The sequence below is a fragment of the Coptis chinensis genome, chromosome 3 (assembly GCF_015680905.1).
Source record: "Coptis chinensis isolate HL-2020 chromosome 3, ASM1568090v1, whole genome shotgun sequence".
Taxonomy (NCBI): Eukaryota; Viridiplantae; Streptophyta; class Magnoliopsida; order Ranunculales; family Ranunculaceae; genus Coptis; species Coptis chinensis.
Window position 1 is genome coordinate 22,820,208 of NC_141458.1, and position 18,435 is coordinate 22,838,642.

Consider the following 18,435-nt stretch of genomic DNA (forward strand, 5'->3'; position numbering starts at 1 on the left):
AACTCAGGTAGCCATATTAGTGTATCCTCCTCAGCCCTATTCATGTCGTTAATGCTTAGACCAGCTTTTTGGATCAGCTCCAGGATAGCAAGTGGGCAATATATGCGACCGTTGCCAATGATAGAGCTTACTCTAGAGGAGCAGCCTCTGAGTTCCCTGTCGGTAAGATGGAGTGCTTCCTGGATCGAGCGTGTGCCTACCCATCTGTCCGTCCAAAAATCAATCCTATTGCCTGACCCCACTACCCATTGGCTTCTTGAATCGATATCATTCAAGGCTCTCCTGATACCAGGCCATATAGAAGAGTACTTGTGGTAACCAATTTGGGCTCCATCCGTCGTTAGGTACTTGAGTCGCATAAACTTTGCAAAATCATCCGAACCACATTTAAAGTTCCAGGCAAGTTTCATCAACATGGCAAGGTTAATTTCTTTAAGCTTTTTTTTATCCCCAAGCCTCCTTCCTCAACTGGTTTACAGACCTGTTCCCATTTCACTGTGATTGCCATCTTTTTACTCGACTCCCCTGACCACAAGAAGTTTCTCATGGCCCGGCTCCGCTTCTTTAATGATACTACTGGCCATTTGTACAGAGCCATGTTATGTATAGGTATACTGGAAAGCACTACCTTGATCATGATGCTTCTCCCTTGAAAGGACAGTAACCTTCCCCTCCAATTGGCCATTTTCGATCTGATTTTATCAAGCAGTATGTGAACCCTTGCTCTAGTAACTCTTCCTTTCAACAACGGTACGCCCAAATATTTCTCTGGAAGAGCCCCTTCTGCTATACCAAACTCCTCAGCTATGGCCCTTCTCCGCGCAAGTGTGATGCCACCCAAGATGAGCTTGCATTTAGCCTTGTTAAGAAACTGCCCCGCTGCTTGTTGGTATCTAAAAAGCAAATCTGAAATATGTCTCAGCCCTCGGATCTTACCATTCGCAAAGATGATTATGTCGTCCGCAAAGAGTAGGTGTGAAGGACCCATCTGCCCCCTGTTAATCACCATCGATCCTACCAATCTCTTGTTTCTCAATTCTAGGATATTTCTACTCAGTACCTCTTCAGCTAATGCAAAGAGGAGAGGTGATAAGGGGTTTCCCTGCCTTAGACCCCTTTCCACTTAAAAGAAGCCCGCAAGGCCCACCATTGATAAGGACCGACATTTTCGCTGACTTTAGAATACAATGAATCCAGTTGATGAATCTAATTGGGAAACCAAATCGGGTGAGAACTTGAAATAAGAATTCCCAACTTAAAGTATCGAAGGCTTGAGAAATATCAATCTTCATCACCACATTCCCTCCAAATCTTTTTATATCCAGCTCATTCACCATTTCTGATGCAAGCCCTATATTGGAGTGCACACTTCTCCTCGAATAAAAACGCTGCTTTGTGGAGATATGATCCTCCCAATGAACTTATTTAGTCTGACTTGGAGGATCTTAGAAATAATCTTCATGTTGAAGTTACTCAAACATATTGGCCTGAATTGGATCAGTTTGACCGCGTTTCTCTCCTTCGGGATGAGTGACAAGAAATTAGAGTTGAAACCTTGTGGAATTCTTGGATCAACAAAAAGGACTGTATAGCAAAACACACATCAATCCTAATAATAGACCAACAAGCATGGTAGAAGCAACCTGAGAATCCATCTGGCCCCGAGAGTCAGTCGGGTTCATCATAAACACCACTTGTTGAATTTCTTCGTAATTGGGGGTTTGGGACAAGAACATTGCATCCATAGCCGTAAGAGAAGGCTGGATGGATTCCAGTAGGGCATCATCCTGGATCACCGGATTTTTCAAGAATTTTTGTGTATACGATTTCACCGCATATTCTTGAATTTGAGTTTGTGTAGACATTAGCACACCCTCCTCATTTTGCAACTCGTGAATCATAGCTTTAGTCTGTCTAGTTTTATACAGAGCGTGAAAGTAGGCCGAATTTCTTTCACCTTCTCCAACCCATTTGTCTTTGCTTTTAGCTCTCCACAAGTGTTGGTGGTCGGCCATAGCTTGACAAAGTTGGGCTTCTTTAAGCATAACTTGGTTCACTGCTTGACTATCCTCCAAGTTCATCTCCACTTCTTGTTGAGCCTGACTCAGTTCCTCCTGGGCTTTGGCGAGATTTATTTCGACATTCCCGAACACTTCAAGGTTCCAAATTTTAAGATCTTTTTTGAGTCTTTGAAGCTTTTTCATGAGCACTACCATCGGGGTTCCATGCAGGGACTGATTCCAGCTGGTGAAGACAGTCTGCAGGAAGGTTGGGTGAGTAATCCAAAATTTATTGAATCTAAAAGGAGCGTTACCTGGTCTGGGAATCTGTACAAAATCACCGCAAAGGGGGGAGTGATCAGACGCCACTCTGCTGAGCACTTTATACCTCCAGCCCGTGAACTTACAGTTCCAAGCATTATTAACCAAAATGCGGTCAAGCATAGACACTATTCTGCCAGCTCCAGCTTGATTATTACACCAAGTGAAAGTTTGGCCCTGGGAATTAGCTTGCATAAGGCAACAATCGTTGATCATATTGTGGAATTCTTCCATTGCCAGTCTCATCGGAGGTCTCCCTCCCCTTTTCTCTGAGTAGCTCAGGACACAGTTGAAGTCGCCTGCAACCAACCATGGCAAATCCGTCTTCATAGCCACCAATTCAGCCCAGAGTTGTCTTCTGTGGAGCATTAGGCTGTGGGCATGAACAAAAGACATGACAACTCCTTCTACCTCAATTGTTATTTGCTGCCTTGAGGCATGTACAAGGTTTATTTGCAATCCTCTCTTATACAATATCCAAAGGTTGCCTGTTCTATCGACTTCATCATTGTGGAAAAAGCACTCAGCATAGTCCGGCAACCCCATTATGTCCTAGACATTACAATCCAAACAAAACAATAATAATATAATATAAATTCTCTTAACACAATATCAATTCAAAAAAAATTAAATAGCGTCTACTCACTTTGGATTGAATGCCAGTAAAAGAATATCAAAGCTTCATTTTCTCCAATCATTTTTCTTATTCCTCTTCTATTTCTTTCAATAAAAAATATTCTTATTTTTAATGGAGGTTAAGGTTTTGTTTTTGAATAAAAAGATTTTTACAGAGAAAATTTGCAGGTTTGTTTACTTCAAAATTTTAACTCTGTGTTAGCTTAACCTATGGGCCTCAAATGGGTCTAAAAACACCCAAGGTTCATACCTACATGAATTAGTACATTTTAACAATGTTTTCAAGCCCAATATGATTCTTGATCAAATACCTACAAAAGTTCTAACAACAAATTTAAATAATATACTTCATAAAATCAATTACATAACATATTTTATATAATAGAAAATTTAAATATGATAAACTTGAGAAATATTTACCTTTTACAAGAGATTCCTCGGCATCATCGATTGGAAAGCATTTGATCCTTCCATCATCATTTACAGGAGGACCTAGACATATGGTGTAAACTTATCAAGATGCTATTGCCATATGTAGATGGGCAGGCCCCTGATCTTTTCATAATTGTAACTTGCAATCCACATTGGGAAGAAATAAAGAGTTTTTTAAAGTATGACCCTGGATTAAAATCAGAGGACGTACCAGATGTTGGATGTCGGGCTTCAAAATAAAGTTGGACTGCATAATAAAAAGACTCCGTTATGAGAATCATTTTGGTAGAGTCATTGCAGGTACATACTATTTAAAATTACCTTTTTATTTTACATATATAAATCTAAGTAAGGAAGAATTGGTAACAATATACAATGATATTATTAATTCCACAAATATTTTACTAATATCTAATTATTATTATTTTCAGTGTTGTACGTTATTGAATTTCAGAAAAGAGGTTTGCCACATGCTCACATTTTGCTATTTTTGCATCCAAAAGACAAACCTAAAACTAGATCCGACATAGACAGACTTATTTCAGCAGAATTACCTGACAAAGATACATATCCAATACTTTATGAAACTATAGTCAATTCAATGATTCATGGTCCATGTGGTGAAAAGAAAAAGGGTTCTCCTTGCATGAAAGAGAGCAGATGTTCTAGACATTTCCCTAAAGATTTTTGCAATGAGACTAAATTTGACGAAAATGGTTTTGTTGTATACAGAAGAAGAAACAACAAGCACACTGCAATGGTTGGTCGCTATAACCCAGTTGAGATTGACAATAGATGGGTTGTTCCTTACAATCCTAAACTCAGCAAGGAATTTCAGTGTCACATTAATGTTGAGCATTGTAATCGTACACAGATGATTAAATACTTATTCAAGTATATTACCAAAGGTCTAGATCGAGCTACAGGCATTATCGAGGAGAATTATAAGTACGACAAAAATACAAGAAAACATACCATTCACGAAGTTGATGAAATCAAACATTATCTGGACTTTCGATATATATCTTTGCATCCGAAGCAAGCTGGAGAATCTTTGATTTTGACATTTAGTTTCGAGATCCATTTGTTGAGAGAATGAATTATCATCTTGAGAATCAACAAAATGTTGTATTTTGTGAAAATTCTAATACATTTCAGGTTGTACAAAGTGATAAGGCTAAGAGAACAATGTTCACAGAATGGATGCTTACTAATAAAAAAAGTGAAAAAGCTCGACAGTTAACTTATGTTGACTTCCCATTAGAATTTGTGTGGCACAAAGACACAAAGGTATGAATTATAATTTTGATAGATCGGAAACAAAAATTAAAGTAATCTTTAACATTGTCATTTTTTTTTTCCAGATTTGGACAGAAAGAGCTCATAATGGCATCAAGATTGGTAGGATATATTATGCACAACCAACGCAAGGTGAAAGGTTTTACTTGCGTATGCTTCTCAATATAGTAAAAGGTCTACAGAGTTTTGAAGATATAAGGATTGTGCATGGTAAAACTTATGCAGACTTCAAATCAGCATGTCGTGCGCGTGGATTGCTACAAGGTGACAATGAATGGCACTCGACGATTAAAGAAGCTGGAAAATGGTCTAACAGTAGATCATTGCGCCAGTTATTTGTTACAATTTTACTATTTTGTCAAGTATCTGACACAGTTGGATTGTAGGATCAGCATTGGGAGATGCTTTCGGATGACATATTGGCTATGAAACGATTAAAAGTTGGAAACAGTCAACTACAATTAACCAATGAAGAACTAAAAAAATGTACACTTCTTGAACTTGAAAATGATATGAAAGAAAATGGATGAACACTTGCTAATTTCCAGTTTGATATTCCAAAACCAGATCCACTAGATAACAGGTTACTACGGGAGGAATTGAACTATGATTTTGAAGCACTCCTTGCAGAATTTGAAGAATTGCACATTGGATTGAATGTTGAACAAAGACAGGTGTTTGACGTTGTCATTGCCGCTGTTGAAAGTGGTAAAGGGAAGTTATACTTTGTATATGGAAGTGGAGATACGGGGAAAACATATCTATGGAATACGATCATTGCAAGGTTACAATCACAGAGAAAAATAGTGCTTGCAGTTGCATCATCAGGCATATCATCACTTCTTTTACCAGGTGTTTTAAAAAAAGATATTATTGTCTTTATTATAAATGTTAATATTGTTATTATTATTATTACTACGTTTTTTAATATTTGCTATATGCTGTTCATGCAGGTGGTCATACAGCTCACTCGAGATTCAAAATTCCAATAGAGAAAAGTCTAAAACTTGCAACATTAGAAAAGGAACTCACTTGGCAGATCTGATTGTAGCAACTGATTTAATTATTTGGGACGAAGCACCTATGAGTAAAAAGACGGACTTCGAGGCTATTGACAACAGTTTTAGAGATATCATGTCAGAAAGTGATATAAAGCTCAAGGACAAACCATTTGGAGGAAAAACTATTCTTTTTGGTGGTGATTTTAAACAAATATTACGAGTTATCGAAATGGTGTTACCTAGAGGTGTTTCGTTTGACAATTAACATGCGGTTGCATAACAGAGAATCTGGACAATCAGATGTGGATTTCAACAAATGGATATTATCTATTAGTGATGGTACAATTCCAAGAACATCACTGTGTGAGGGAGAAGAGCCTACTTGGATTAAAATCCCATAAGACATTCTTATTCAATCAGAAGGTGATGGGATATAAAACATTGTGAAGACGGTGTACACAGATCTTTTACAAAAATATGATGATGCCGAGTATCTCAGAGATACGTGCATTCTAACACCTACAAATGAATCAGCAGATGAAATAAACTATCATGTTCTATCTTTAGTTCCGGGAGAATTGGTTAGTTACTCAAGTGTAGACTCATTAAGTCCGCTTTCGGATAATAAGGTTGCAAATCAAGATATTTTGTATCCTACAGAATTCCTCAACACTCTCCAGCTCCCACGAATGGCTAATCATTTGGTTTAGCTAAAACGAGGAGAACCTATAATACTTCTTAGAAACATAAACCAGAGCAAAGGTCTTTGCAATGGTACGAGACTTATAGTGACTGATTTGTCAAAATTTGCTTTGGAAGCTGAAATTATTACTGGAAGCAATAGAGGAGACAGACTCACTATCCATCGGATAAACTTTTTGTCTAAAAACACAAAGTGACCTTCCATCTTGAAGCGAAGACAGTACCCAATAAAACTTTGCTATTCAATGACAATAAACAAAAGCCAAGGACATACGCTGAAGAATGTTAGTTGGAGTTTATCTTAGAAACATTGTTTTCTCCCATGGCCAACTAAATGTTGCGGTATCACGTGTAACTTCCCGTGATGGTCTGAAAATTCTAATCGAGGATAGAGAAGATAATTTGAAGCAGCATACAACAAATGTTGTCTATTATTATGAAGTATTCAACAATTTGCGACAATGAAGCTTCGTCAAAAGGTAAGAATAAAAAAAATCAAAAACTTATATTATTATTTTTTTACTGTTTGTAGACAATTACAACAATCAAACAAATGCAAACTTTGATTGTCAAAGCCAAACAATCCAATAACCCAAATAATTTTGGTACTACATACATGTAATCAACTGTTTTTTGCAACTGTTTATGTAATTAAATGCTCTAATCTTTTTATGTAGGTTTTTGGTGTAGTCTATTTATATACTCTTTGTATATGTACTTGGTAGTTGGTAATTTTTAGTTCTTGGGTTCTCAGCTATACTTGAAATGTATTAACAGGGATTCGGTGGAAACAACACTTGAAGAAGATGCTCCTGGGCTTCTTAAGGTATTATAAACATGTTCCAGGTTTCTATGTGATGGGTGGTGGGATGAATTTTTGGTAAAATTTTCGCAGGTTTTAGTTGACAAAGGAATTATTGTTGATGAAATCAAGTTGTATGGAGGGGACATGAATAGTGAGGATGCCTTCAATATATCGTTTGAAGAAAATAGCTTTGCAGATCTTGAAGTTGTACGTAGTAAGCTGGAGTTTGTATATTATTGTCAGTACGAGGCTCCACTGTTTCTTTATGGAACAAATACAAGATTTTCCCACTTTATGTCGTCAACTCATAACTCATAGGGAGGACGAGGAGATTTTGATTTATAGAAACATAAAAATAAAAATAAAATGAGGAATGCAAGTTGTATACTACAATCCAAAAAAAATAGATAACATTGATTTGCATATTCTTACCTAAGCCTTCTACTAAATCTTAATTACCCCAAGACAGTCATCATTCATGGTGAGGATGACCCAAATTTCTATCAAAAGAGTCTGAAGTATTTTTTTTCCTTCAGTTGGCGATCTTTTATATATCTCCCTGCTAAGAGATTTATCGTCACGCGTTTTAAACACATGTTGGGAGGGAATCCATATTTTGGAGGAGTTCAATGAAATTTACAAAGATATATATGAATCCAAGGTTAGATGGAACAATTATATATTTAGATGAGATTGGACGTGCTACCTTTGAGCTGGGGATCCCAACACTCTTTTCAGTACAGACCTTCATGTTGTCTGTCTTGCACGACTCACTCTAAGTATGGATATTCAAGGAAGGTGTTTGAAGTTAAAGTTGGTAGATGTTTATGCGTGCCGTTGGGAACCCCACATGTCATTGGACCCTGAATATTGGTTCTTCCAACTAAAAATGCTTTCATCTGCCTGACTGTTATGAGTCTTGAGGATACTTATTGGAGCAGATTAATCATTCGAATCACAGGCTGCTTTCACCTTGAAGGATTTGCCTTTGGAACATCATGTCGGTTCTGTTGCTTGATGTGGCTGGTGTGGATAAGTGAAAATATTCTTTGAGAGGCTTGCATGTCAAGAAGGATTCTTGATTAGTAACAAGGTGCTGATTTGGTGTTTGATATCTCCAGATTGGATGAAGGAGGACCCTGCTATTCATGGGTATTTTTGTTTAACTGGATTGTCATACCTTTAAGTAAACTTCATTAAGTATGCGAAAGTTCTATGGCGTGGGAACACTGTAGTCATGGTTTGAGGATGATATGACACAAGAAATCAGGGGAATACTTTTAGTGATTTTGGTGAATAAGGAAGTTCAACAAAACAAAACCCAAAACCCTTTCTTTTCAATCACGGTCTCTATACCAAAAAAAAAGAAAAAGAAAAAAAAAATCACATCTGCTCATTCTCTCCCCCTATACATGAAGATGATCGCATGGAGAGTTTCTTTCGTCGAATTCACCTCTTCCATGCCCAATCTTTACATCAATGGATGGTTTAGACATGATTTGACGAAAGGATCGAGATTCGGAAGAATAAACATAATCCACATAAGCAAATTTCAAGTACCCAAAATTAGTCACGAGAAATCTGGGGATTAAGAAAAAACTAGGAGTTCTAAAGGAAGTTTACGTAGACCCAAAAACGTTAAAACAACTTAAACCAAAAAAACCCTTCCTTCCCATCCAAAACCTGTGCTTCTCCCCTCACGAAATATCTTTCACTCAAAAGATTTTCTATATACAGATGAAGAAGAAATCACTTCAAAAGCTTTACTGGGATATTTCATCAACCTTGGCTCCTCATTGCATTTGGTTCAAAGGATTGGCGGTTGATTTTTTATCTCAATTTTATTTCATCACCTTTGATGTTAATGAGATATAAGTTCTTTTTGTCTTGCGAAATCAAATTTTAACTGTTAGTTAAATTCCTCAAAGTTGTTATTGATAGAAACACTATTTTTAGTCTTAAAATATAAACAGTGTTTGTTAAGTTCTATTTAATATTGTGCATATGTTTACTACAATGTCATAGCTATTGCAAATATTTTCATCAGCATACCCGATTGTGCAAAATCAGAATTTTACAAGACGACACGATTGAACAACCCGAGTGTGACTATTCCACTGAATGGTTCTAAAGATTTCCGCCTCTTCTTATTTTGCACAATCGTTTCTTCGTATTTAGATGAGGTAGAAATCAGATTGGCAGTGTTAGTTATTTAAGATAGGAGACTCTGAAAGCGGCTTCGCAGTCCCTTTTCCTGGTCTCTGAGATTGTCCACGTAAGCAAATTTTAAGTACCTAAAATTAGTCACGAGAAATCAGGAGAGGGGAAAAAAACTCGCGGGGAATAAAGAATTATACGGTGAGTCCCCACAAATAAGATTTTAAACCCCACGAGTCCGCCAAATCCTTCTTTCTCCACCTCTAAAGTCACGTAGAAAAGCACAGCTAAAACTCTAAGACCGAAAATTAACACAGACTTATCTCTTCAGAATCCACATCTGAATCCCCCGTAGAAGCAGAGGAATCTGGATCTATCCGGGCCGATTACTTCATATGAATCATACAAAGCAGCTGAGGCGACCCAAACGGGAGAATAGGACAGTACACTCTTTTTTCCAGGAAGAAATAACGAGGCCTTTTCAGCCTGACCCGATGAAGAGGGGATTTATATAGTGGTAAGATATTGGTTTTGTAATTCATTTAGTACTCTTATTTTCGTGGACCCTACAAAGAGTAATGACACTCTTGAAGTGGAGATTAATAGTATTTGTAACTTTTTGGATGCAGGGACACCTTTTGTTGAAGTGACCACATTGAAGGAAACATGTGAGTACTATATATCTCTATAGGTATATTTTCTTCAGTGATACTTCTGTGATTTAGTTCAATTTATTTAATATTTTAGTTTAATATCATTGTTATTGCTTTTTGTTCATGCATGTATATATGTTGGAAACTATCTGAAAGAATGAGCAAAACAACGAGACTTGAGTTCTAATTTTCTATTTTGTTTTATAGATGCCATAGTTCGATGCTCACATCAGTTATCAGTTATCAATATCACAAATCTATTGCATAATATTACTTTGTTTCTTTTAATATGTGCTTAGCCTCTTTCTTCTTCTGAATTAGGTGCTTAGCTCTTGGGACAAAAAGAATGGTACGGTTAAATGCTATTGTAAGGTCTTTGCCTTCAGCAGAGACGCTAGGGTGCACATAGGGCAGGGAATCGGGTCAGGTATACCCAAATCTGACCCGACCCGATTACCGAATACATCGGGTTCGATTTGATTTTCATATCCGTTTATGTATTCGGGTATGTTGGGTTCGGGTTCGGATTCGGATATATTTTTTGGGCTTTTTTTTAATTTTTAGTGTTATCCAGTCGGGTTCGGTCTGGTTCGGATATTAAATTTCGGATATAATCGGATTCGAGTTAGGATACTGTGAAATTATTCGGATTCGGATTCAGATATAGCCATATCCGACCCGATCCCTGCCCTAGGTGCACAACAGTAATCTGCAGTGACAAGACTGGTACTCTTACAACTACCATGATGTCTGTATCAAAGGTGATTATCGGATGACGTCCCTATACAAATTTCATATCGCTTCACCTATTTTAATTATTTAAACTATTCCCCAGAAGTAGGTTGGTAGTAAACTTCAGAAACTATGGGAGTTCTTTGTTATTCCCAGTACATTCATTCTGTATTGGAAATTCATTCTTTCAGTCTCTCTGTCATTACTCATTAGTGTGAAAGTAATATAATTACTGTTTTAGTTTTTATTGATAAAGTAGGAAGAATACACCTGGAAACGATTTTCCTATTGCTGTGTAGTTTAAGCAATCGTTTCGATTCCTAATTTACTATTTCGTTGATACTTCTTTCCAGATATATGTTGTTAACTCTGTGCACCATGGTGCTGTTACCTGAGTTCCGTGTTAGCGGAACCACATATGCACTAGAAGGCATTATTCTTGACAGTGCAGGTTGAAGGTAAATGTTTCCTTCTATAATAAAAATATTACTTGATATGATTTTTTTATTTCTGAATTCCTTCCTCCCATTTTATAATTTTTTAAAAAAAAGTTAGAATCAAACTCAAAATTTTCCTTGCCGAAACTGTGAAATCGAAAGGTATCCCATCCTATTTCCTTTTCGATTGTATAAAATAATATCATACTTTACCCATAAAATAATAAACATATTCTTAATGTCTGTTTCCATACATGATAGTCTGTGTGACATGAGCAATCAAAGAGCTTGGATAACTCACTTATTTTTTGTTGACCTTCTCGCACCGAAGTTTCCAGAATTTACTTGCCTCCTTCATATTGCTATGTGTTCTTCCCTTTGCAATGAGTCAATGCTACAATACAATCCGGACAAAGGAAATTATGAGAAAATTGGCGAAGTCAACTCAAGTGGCTCTCGAAGTTCGAAATGAAAAAGGTAAGTTAAACCTGTAGTTTTTAAAGAACGTAAATAGAAGTTTTATGTATCAAAAAGTCAATTAGAAGGAAATCATTATTTTCTTATTTTACTATACATCAGGTTGGTCTGCCTAGGTATGACTCTATGCCCTAATCTCTAAATATGTTGAGCAAGCATGAGCGCGCATCTTACTGTAATCGTTATTGGGAGAACCAATATAAGTCTCTCTGAGGGTGTCCACGTGAGCAAATTTTAAGTAGTCATTTTTTACTCATGGGAAATCAGGATGGATTAAGAAAAAAACGGAGAAAAAATTGGCGAACAAGTTAAAAAGTCTCCAACTTAAAATGGAAAGCGTATTAGCAAAACCCACTAAACCTTCGTTTCGTTTTAAAACACTCCGTCTCCATTTTCAACTTAAAAAACGAAAGTAAGTTTACGACACAAAAATGCAAACCCATCTTTCTTTGTCACGAAGAAAAACGTGGCGATGACTCAATCTTCGAAGTTCAATTGCGATGACTCCATTTCCCACCCAGATGATCAATTGTGATCTCTAATGATTGGTCACAATGCTTATGCTCATATTTAAGTTTCAATTTTCTATCTTTTTAGGCTATACGGAGAGTATTAGACTATGCTTAAGTGTGGTGAGTATTGTGATTTCTTTTCTCGACGGGCGCCCCCTACTTCTGGAAGTTTCTTACAACATCTCCACTTACCAATAAGCCTATATTGAGCGATGAGAAAGCCCTGCTACAACTTCCATACCGGATCATTCCTAAATCTTTAGAGGACTTAGTGGCTGAAACTTCAAGTCTGAAAGTCCAAGCAGCAGCACTTAACATGATAGTTGATCTTTATTGGTATGTGTTTTTTCCCCCCTCTCCTATATAGTAGTTACTCTCATTATGTCAAATTCAATGTTAATGGACATTTAAGTTTATTAAAAAGTGGGAGATTGATTGAGTCAGAAGCAGAAGGGAGCCTATGTTGTCGTCTTTTCAGATTGCAGTGAACTGCGGCATCTTTTACTTCAACAGGTCATTGGCACAGTATTGTATTGCTCAGATTTGATTGTCTTCCAACTTCACACAATCCATAGGTGAGATCACTCTCAATGCATTTCATTTTGTATTTAGCTCTCTCTCTCTCTCTCTCTCTCTCTCTCTATCTATCTATCTATATATATATATATATATATATATATATATATATATATATATATATATCTGTGTGTGTGTGTGTGTGTGTGTGTGGAGAAAGACCCTCTACGAACTATTTGGTAGAAGCTCTAATTTATTTTTTTTGGCAATAGCTTTAATTGCTAATGTTGTATGTATATTTTCTTTCAGTGAAGAAATGGGGGATGCCATGCATGAAATCGTTGGATAATTGGGCACTTTTTATTTCTTTGTATTAAATGTGGGTTTCTTAATCTTGCCCAATATGCTTTTTATGTGTGACAAAGTGATTATAGTTCAAGTTGGGTAATCTTTATTTTGCGAGAATATAACTGGGTATTGCTTAATTTTTAAAGATATGCATTGGCATCCAGTTTCCGATTTTCCGTTAATTATTCTTTTTAGTTTAGTTCAATATAGTTGTATCCAGTTTACAATTTCTCATTAATTATTTTTTGAGATTAGTTCAATCCATTGCCATCCAGTTTCCAATTAAACATGACATTAAAATCTATGAAGGTACATGCTAAAATCAAGTTCTCTGATATTTTTAGTGTGTTTTCTTTGTGCTTTTGTTTATTTTTTCGCATCAAAGAGGAAGTTGTTATCTTATGCCATGAACCACTGCTATTTAATTTACCAATAGAAGCATATTTTCTCAAGTTGATCAAACACGTTAGTTTCTTCGTCCTCTTTTTGTCTGTCATCCAAATTAGTGTGTTGCTAGAATAATTTTTCTATGGGAAGATCTAATAATTTGGTTTTGATTATACTTTTACTGTCCTTTTGTTTGGTCTAATTGGGGCATGTCTTATTTATGACAAAAGATTTTCACAAGCTTAACAGGCTTTTGGAGAATGAATATGTTGGGACCTCCTTCGCTGTTGGGCAGGTGAGGACAATTTCTGGGATTCAGGCTCTTCGCAGTGCTTACGACATCTCTCCTAATACTAATGCGAAGTGGGCAAATTTATGTTTGTGATGGCTGTTGGGTACCGCATTGTGTTGTTTATTTTGCTATATTTCTGTGTAAGTGAGAACATAGCTATCTGTCGGTTCTATCACTTCTATGCATGTAACAGAAATACAAACAGGGGAAGATGAATATAGTACTACTGCCAGTCTACCAGTCATTCTTGACTAGCTAGCACGTGCTTTTAGCTCTTCACTTTCAAGTCTGGATTTTGCCTTGCAATTCAAGTTTAGAAATGTGCCTGATACATTGATTGTTAATTTGTTGCGTGATAGATGTTTCGAAGCTTGCCTTAATATTTAGTCAAGGTTAAAATGGATCCTCTACAGGCCTTAGAGGGTGTCAATATAAACTGAGTGTAACTCTTGGAGGCGTGGACCACCTTGAAGATATGGTGGTTTTATAGCTTAACTAAGCTACTTCGAGGTCATTATACTGATGTAGGGGATTGGATGATATTGGCATTTGTGCCATGAAGATCACAAAGTGTGCCACCCATACGCGAATGCAAGTGGTATTGGTGTGAAATATCAATCATTTTTTCCACAAGCTTTACTTGATCATTAGTGGAAAAAATGACAACAATGGCAGTTCACAAAAATTAGTTATTTGGGAAATGCTCTTCTGATTAGTCTTTTTAGTTTTTAGTTTTTCAGTTTTAGATAATCAAGTGAAGGAGTCAGTAGAGCTGCAGGGTTCAGTCCACATTAAACAAATGTATGAAGGTGGTTATTGAAACTTATGACTGTTTTGCTGTAAATTAATGAAATTATGCTTTAAAAAAAATAAAAATAAAATGTGGTATGCATTTGAACTTTTGATTAAATTCAAAATATTGTTGAGCTAACAACCTGTACACCCAATTAATTTATGACTAACTAATTCTCGCAAAAATGTAGTGTAACTGTGGAAGACTATTGCTCATATGAAGTCATTAAGAATAAGGTATCCACACAAATGCACATGTTTAGGTTTGTTTCTACTCTTTTATGATTTCCTTTGATTTCATCTAAGTTCAAATCAATTGCAACCGGTCTTACACTCTTACATTTAAATGGTCCTGTATAACTGGACGACTCAAAATTTTCTTGCCTAAGCTAAATGAAACAAATGCCAGCAAGAACATAGAAAAATTAATTGCTAACTACCCGAAAGTGAGAAGCAAATATATTCTTGATAAATATGCTCTTCAAGAATAGTGTCACGCCTTTCAAAATAATGCACGGTAGTAATACCAAACTAAATACAACACGTAGTGCGTTCCTCCTGAGCTTATCCTTGATTAAACCTTGGAAATCTTAATGCCGTGATGTGTTTTTTATGCTCTCAATGCTCTGTTTACTTACAAATGGAAAGATTAAATAAAAAATGTTGAATCATACAAAAAAATTGTCCCATAAAGAACGACGAAAAACCCAATTGAAAACGGAAACCGGATACAACTGCATTGAACTAAACTCAAAAAATAATTAACTCAAATAATAATTAATGGGGAATCTGAAACTGGTTCCAATTGCATTAAACTAACATCAAAGAATAATTAATGAGAAATTTGAAACTAGTTGCAACTGCATTAAACTAACATCAAAGAATAACTCACTGGAAATCGGAAACTCGATGCAACTGGATTGAACAAACCTCAAAGAAGAATAATTAATGGGAAATCGAAAACTGGATGCAAATGCATTAACATCGTCAAAGAATAATTAACGGAAAATTGGAAATTGAATTCAAATGCATTGAACTAACCTCAAAGAATAATAAACGAGAAATCAGAAACTAGAAGAAAATGAATTGAACTGACTTCAAAGAATAATTAATGCAAAATTGAAAACTGGATGCAAATGCATTAACATCAAAGAATAATTAACGAAAAATTGGAAACTGGATCCAAATGCATTGAACTAATTTCAAAAAATAATAAACGGGAAATTGAAAACTGAATACAACTGCATGCAAATGAATTAAACTAACCTCAAAGAATAATTAAGGAAATATGAAACTGGGCAAATGAATTGAACTAACCTCAAAGAATAATTAACAGGAAATCAAAAACTTAATACAAATGCATCGGACTAATCTTAAAGAATAATTAACAGAAAATCGAAAACTAATAACTCAAAGCATCATTAACGGGAAATCATAAATTCAATGCAACTGTATGAAACAAACCTCAAAGAATAAGTAACGAGAAATGGGGAAGTGGAAAGTGGATGCAAATACATCGAACTAATCTTAAATAATATTTAGATTAAAGGAAAATTGGGAAATGGATGCAAATGCATTGAGCTAACATCAAAGAATAAATAACGGAAAATCATAAACTTGACGCAACTGCATCGAACTAACTCTAACGAATAATTAATGAAAAATCGGAAATTGCGTGCAAATGCATCGAACAAACCTTATAGAATGGCTAATGAGAAACCGAAAATTGGATATAGATCATCTTTAAACTAACTAATATTTTGAAGGAAAAAAATAATTTTCCCTCAATGGATTGGGTTTCCAGTGTATTTATTTGCATAAAAACCTCATTACTATTAAAATTATTGTGAATAAAAAAACTTCTACGTATCCTCATAGCTAGAATCAGACTATTATTAGTTCTTCTATTGTTATCCTGTCCTTGCTCATTTTTTCCTCTACTGAAATTGGTTCTTCGTTGTTTGTTTCTTCTATTACAATTTTTCTTAACCCAATATTTAAATAGGATACAAAGGCGCCCTTTTGTATATCAACAATATTTTTGGCGGTTCTGCATTTGAAATGGCGTTAGTCTCTTTTCGTTTGATCAGAATGTATATGTAGTTTTTGGACATGTAATTTGGTAGGGGTTGCAACAATTCATCATTATGCTTGATCACAAGTTGGTGCTTCTTTTAAAATGTTATAGGTTAACACTTAGGCAATTTTGAAACTTCAGAATTATGCCCAAAAATAAAAATGATATTTACAAGCATTTGAGCTTATTCTATCTAATTAATAACTTGCTTAGCAAACAATTTAAATTACAACAACTATAGCGTTTATCTTTTGCTAATTACAAAGTTATTGATAACACGAGCTCATCTTACAGAGCAATGCACTTTCTCATCAAAAGGGAAATAATGGCCATGTTAAGATTATTACAAATATATTTTCCGAGTCATTAAAAAAACAAATAAAATACTTTCATTCAATGACACCCGATCAACGTTGTATTATATGTAGTCGAAATGTCTCGACAAGTATAGTTTTACATTGAAAATGGTATTTATCATATCTATTTTCATATGATTGGGAATGCTTCCTATTCAAGTAACTTCAATATGATTATTGCCTCATTAGACATTCGCACAGGAATTCAATAAAACTTCTATTTTCTAGCAACAAAAAAAATTGAATGGTTTTTTCATTAATGATTTTTTTTTTTCTTTTTATGAAGAGTGGAATTTTCATATTATAAGAAATTTGAATGAGCAATCAATATAACATTCATATCTCATAGCTCTGCATAGTAGCAAATATTTTTTAGAATAATTTATATAGCAACACCCGTTCGTAAGACAGGTTCAAACTAAAAATTACAGGTATCCACTAAGACAAACACTATAGGTATATGGGCAAAAACAAATAAGGTGATCTCCTTATTATAAAACACATAGATAGCAGTAACAATATGTGTAGCATAAACAGCCCAAAGACACTGAGTTAGCAAATATGGTCATCAGAAAATGCTCTCTAGCATTGAATGGTCCTGGATTCATAGTGAATTCCCATCGAGTTCCCTTGAAGAATACGCGTTTAGTGATTGTTGAAGCCATTAAATGTCCAAGTGGTACCACGGCAATATGAGCTGATATAGTTGTGATTGTTAAAGGCTTTTTTCTGTACCAGAAATTTTGGTTTAGAAATGAGAGCAGAACACAAGATAATGTTCCAAGTACCCACATTCGAAACGTTAAAACCAGCGGGTCAGTCCCTCCTATACCCCCTTACCTTCTATACCGCTCAAGTGTGCCATCAGAGTGAGTCTTCACTTTATAGACCAACTTAAACCCTATAGCTTTCTTACCCTCAGGAAGAGGGACGGATCCGGGTATGTGTAATATGCGCTTCTAACGATCACTCTTCCGCCATTGCTTGTCGCTAATGAGGTATGCTGGATGCCTCACGATCACCCTTTTCAGATAGTGGTTTCATGAAAGGATTAATAAATGGCTACAAGAAAGGATCTGAAGTTTAGAGTCAAGGTCTCAAAGGGAGCAAAGCGTGAAGGAACTTGATGTTCCCTTACAGTATTTCTCCAAACACTTACCCTGTTATATGATAGGGGACTAGAAGGATCAAGATCCAGGAGGAGCAAAGATCGAAGAGTCGGCAGGCATTTCTGATATGGCGTAGTATCTTTCCCTCCCCTTAATACCCCCTGTTAGAACCGATCAGTATACCGGGTGGCACATCGGATGCGTTCTTTGAAGGTACATCAGCGTAAAAGGAGTCACATTAGTCCCAATCCCAGTTCCGAAGCGGTGAGTTTTATCATAAGATCGTGGGCAAGCAAGGCGCGGTCGGTTCAAATCCCATCACTGGGTAAGCTCCTACTCCCTGCCTTCCCATACCTCTACTACTCGATGATGATTCAACCGTAATTAGCTCAAT

The 18,435-nt window shown here is 35.9% G+C and overlaps 2 protein-coding genes across 2 annotated transcripts; one reads left to right on the forward strand and one right to left on the reverse strand.

Moving 5' to 3' along the window:
- Positions 1–1,571: 1,571 nt before the first annotated feature.
- Positions 1,572–2,867, reverse strand: LOC147508657 (uncharacterized). Its single transcript, XM_086597511.1, has one exon. It carries the CDS (start codon positions 2,865–2,867, stop codon positions 1,572–1,574), a length of 1,296 nt encoding a protein of 431 aa, XP_086453637.1.
- Positions 2,868–3,990: 1,123 nt separating this feature from the next.
- On the forward strand, positions 3,991–5,954 carry LOC147508658 (uncharacterized). The gene is made up of 5 exons (XM_086597512.1): positions 3,991–4,188; positions 4,548–4,679; positions 4,754–5,050; positions 5,237–5,472; positions 5,642–5,954. The coding sequence occupies exons 1-5, from the start codon at positions 3,991–3,993 to the stop codon at positions 5,952–5,954; spliced, it is 1,176 nt and encodes a 391-aa protein (XP_086453638.1).
- The last annotated feature ends 12,481 nt before the right edge of the window (positions 5,955–18,435 follow it).

What these genes read in the sequence shown, in the direction of transcription:
- LOC147508658 (XM_086597512.1), top strand. Translation starts at nt 3,991, where the DNA reads ATGATTCATGGTCCATGTGGTGAAAAGAAAAAGGGTTCTCCTTGCATG. An exon ending in TTGAGATTGACAATAGATGG is followed by an intron (nt 4,189 to 4,547) that starts GTTGTTCCTTAC and finishes AATACATTTCAG; the next exon opens with GTTGTACAAAGTGATAAGGC. An exon ending in CAATTTTACTATTTTGTCAA is followed by an intron (nt 5,051 to 5,236) that starts GTATCTGACACA and finishes GCTAATTTCCAG; the next exon opens with TTTGATATTCCAAAACCAGA.
- LOC147508657 (XM_086597511.1), bottom strand. Translation starts at nt 2,867, where the DNA reads ATGGGGTTGCCGGACTATGCTGAGTGCTTTTTCCACAATGATGAAGTC.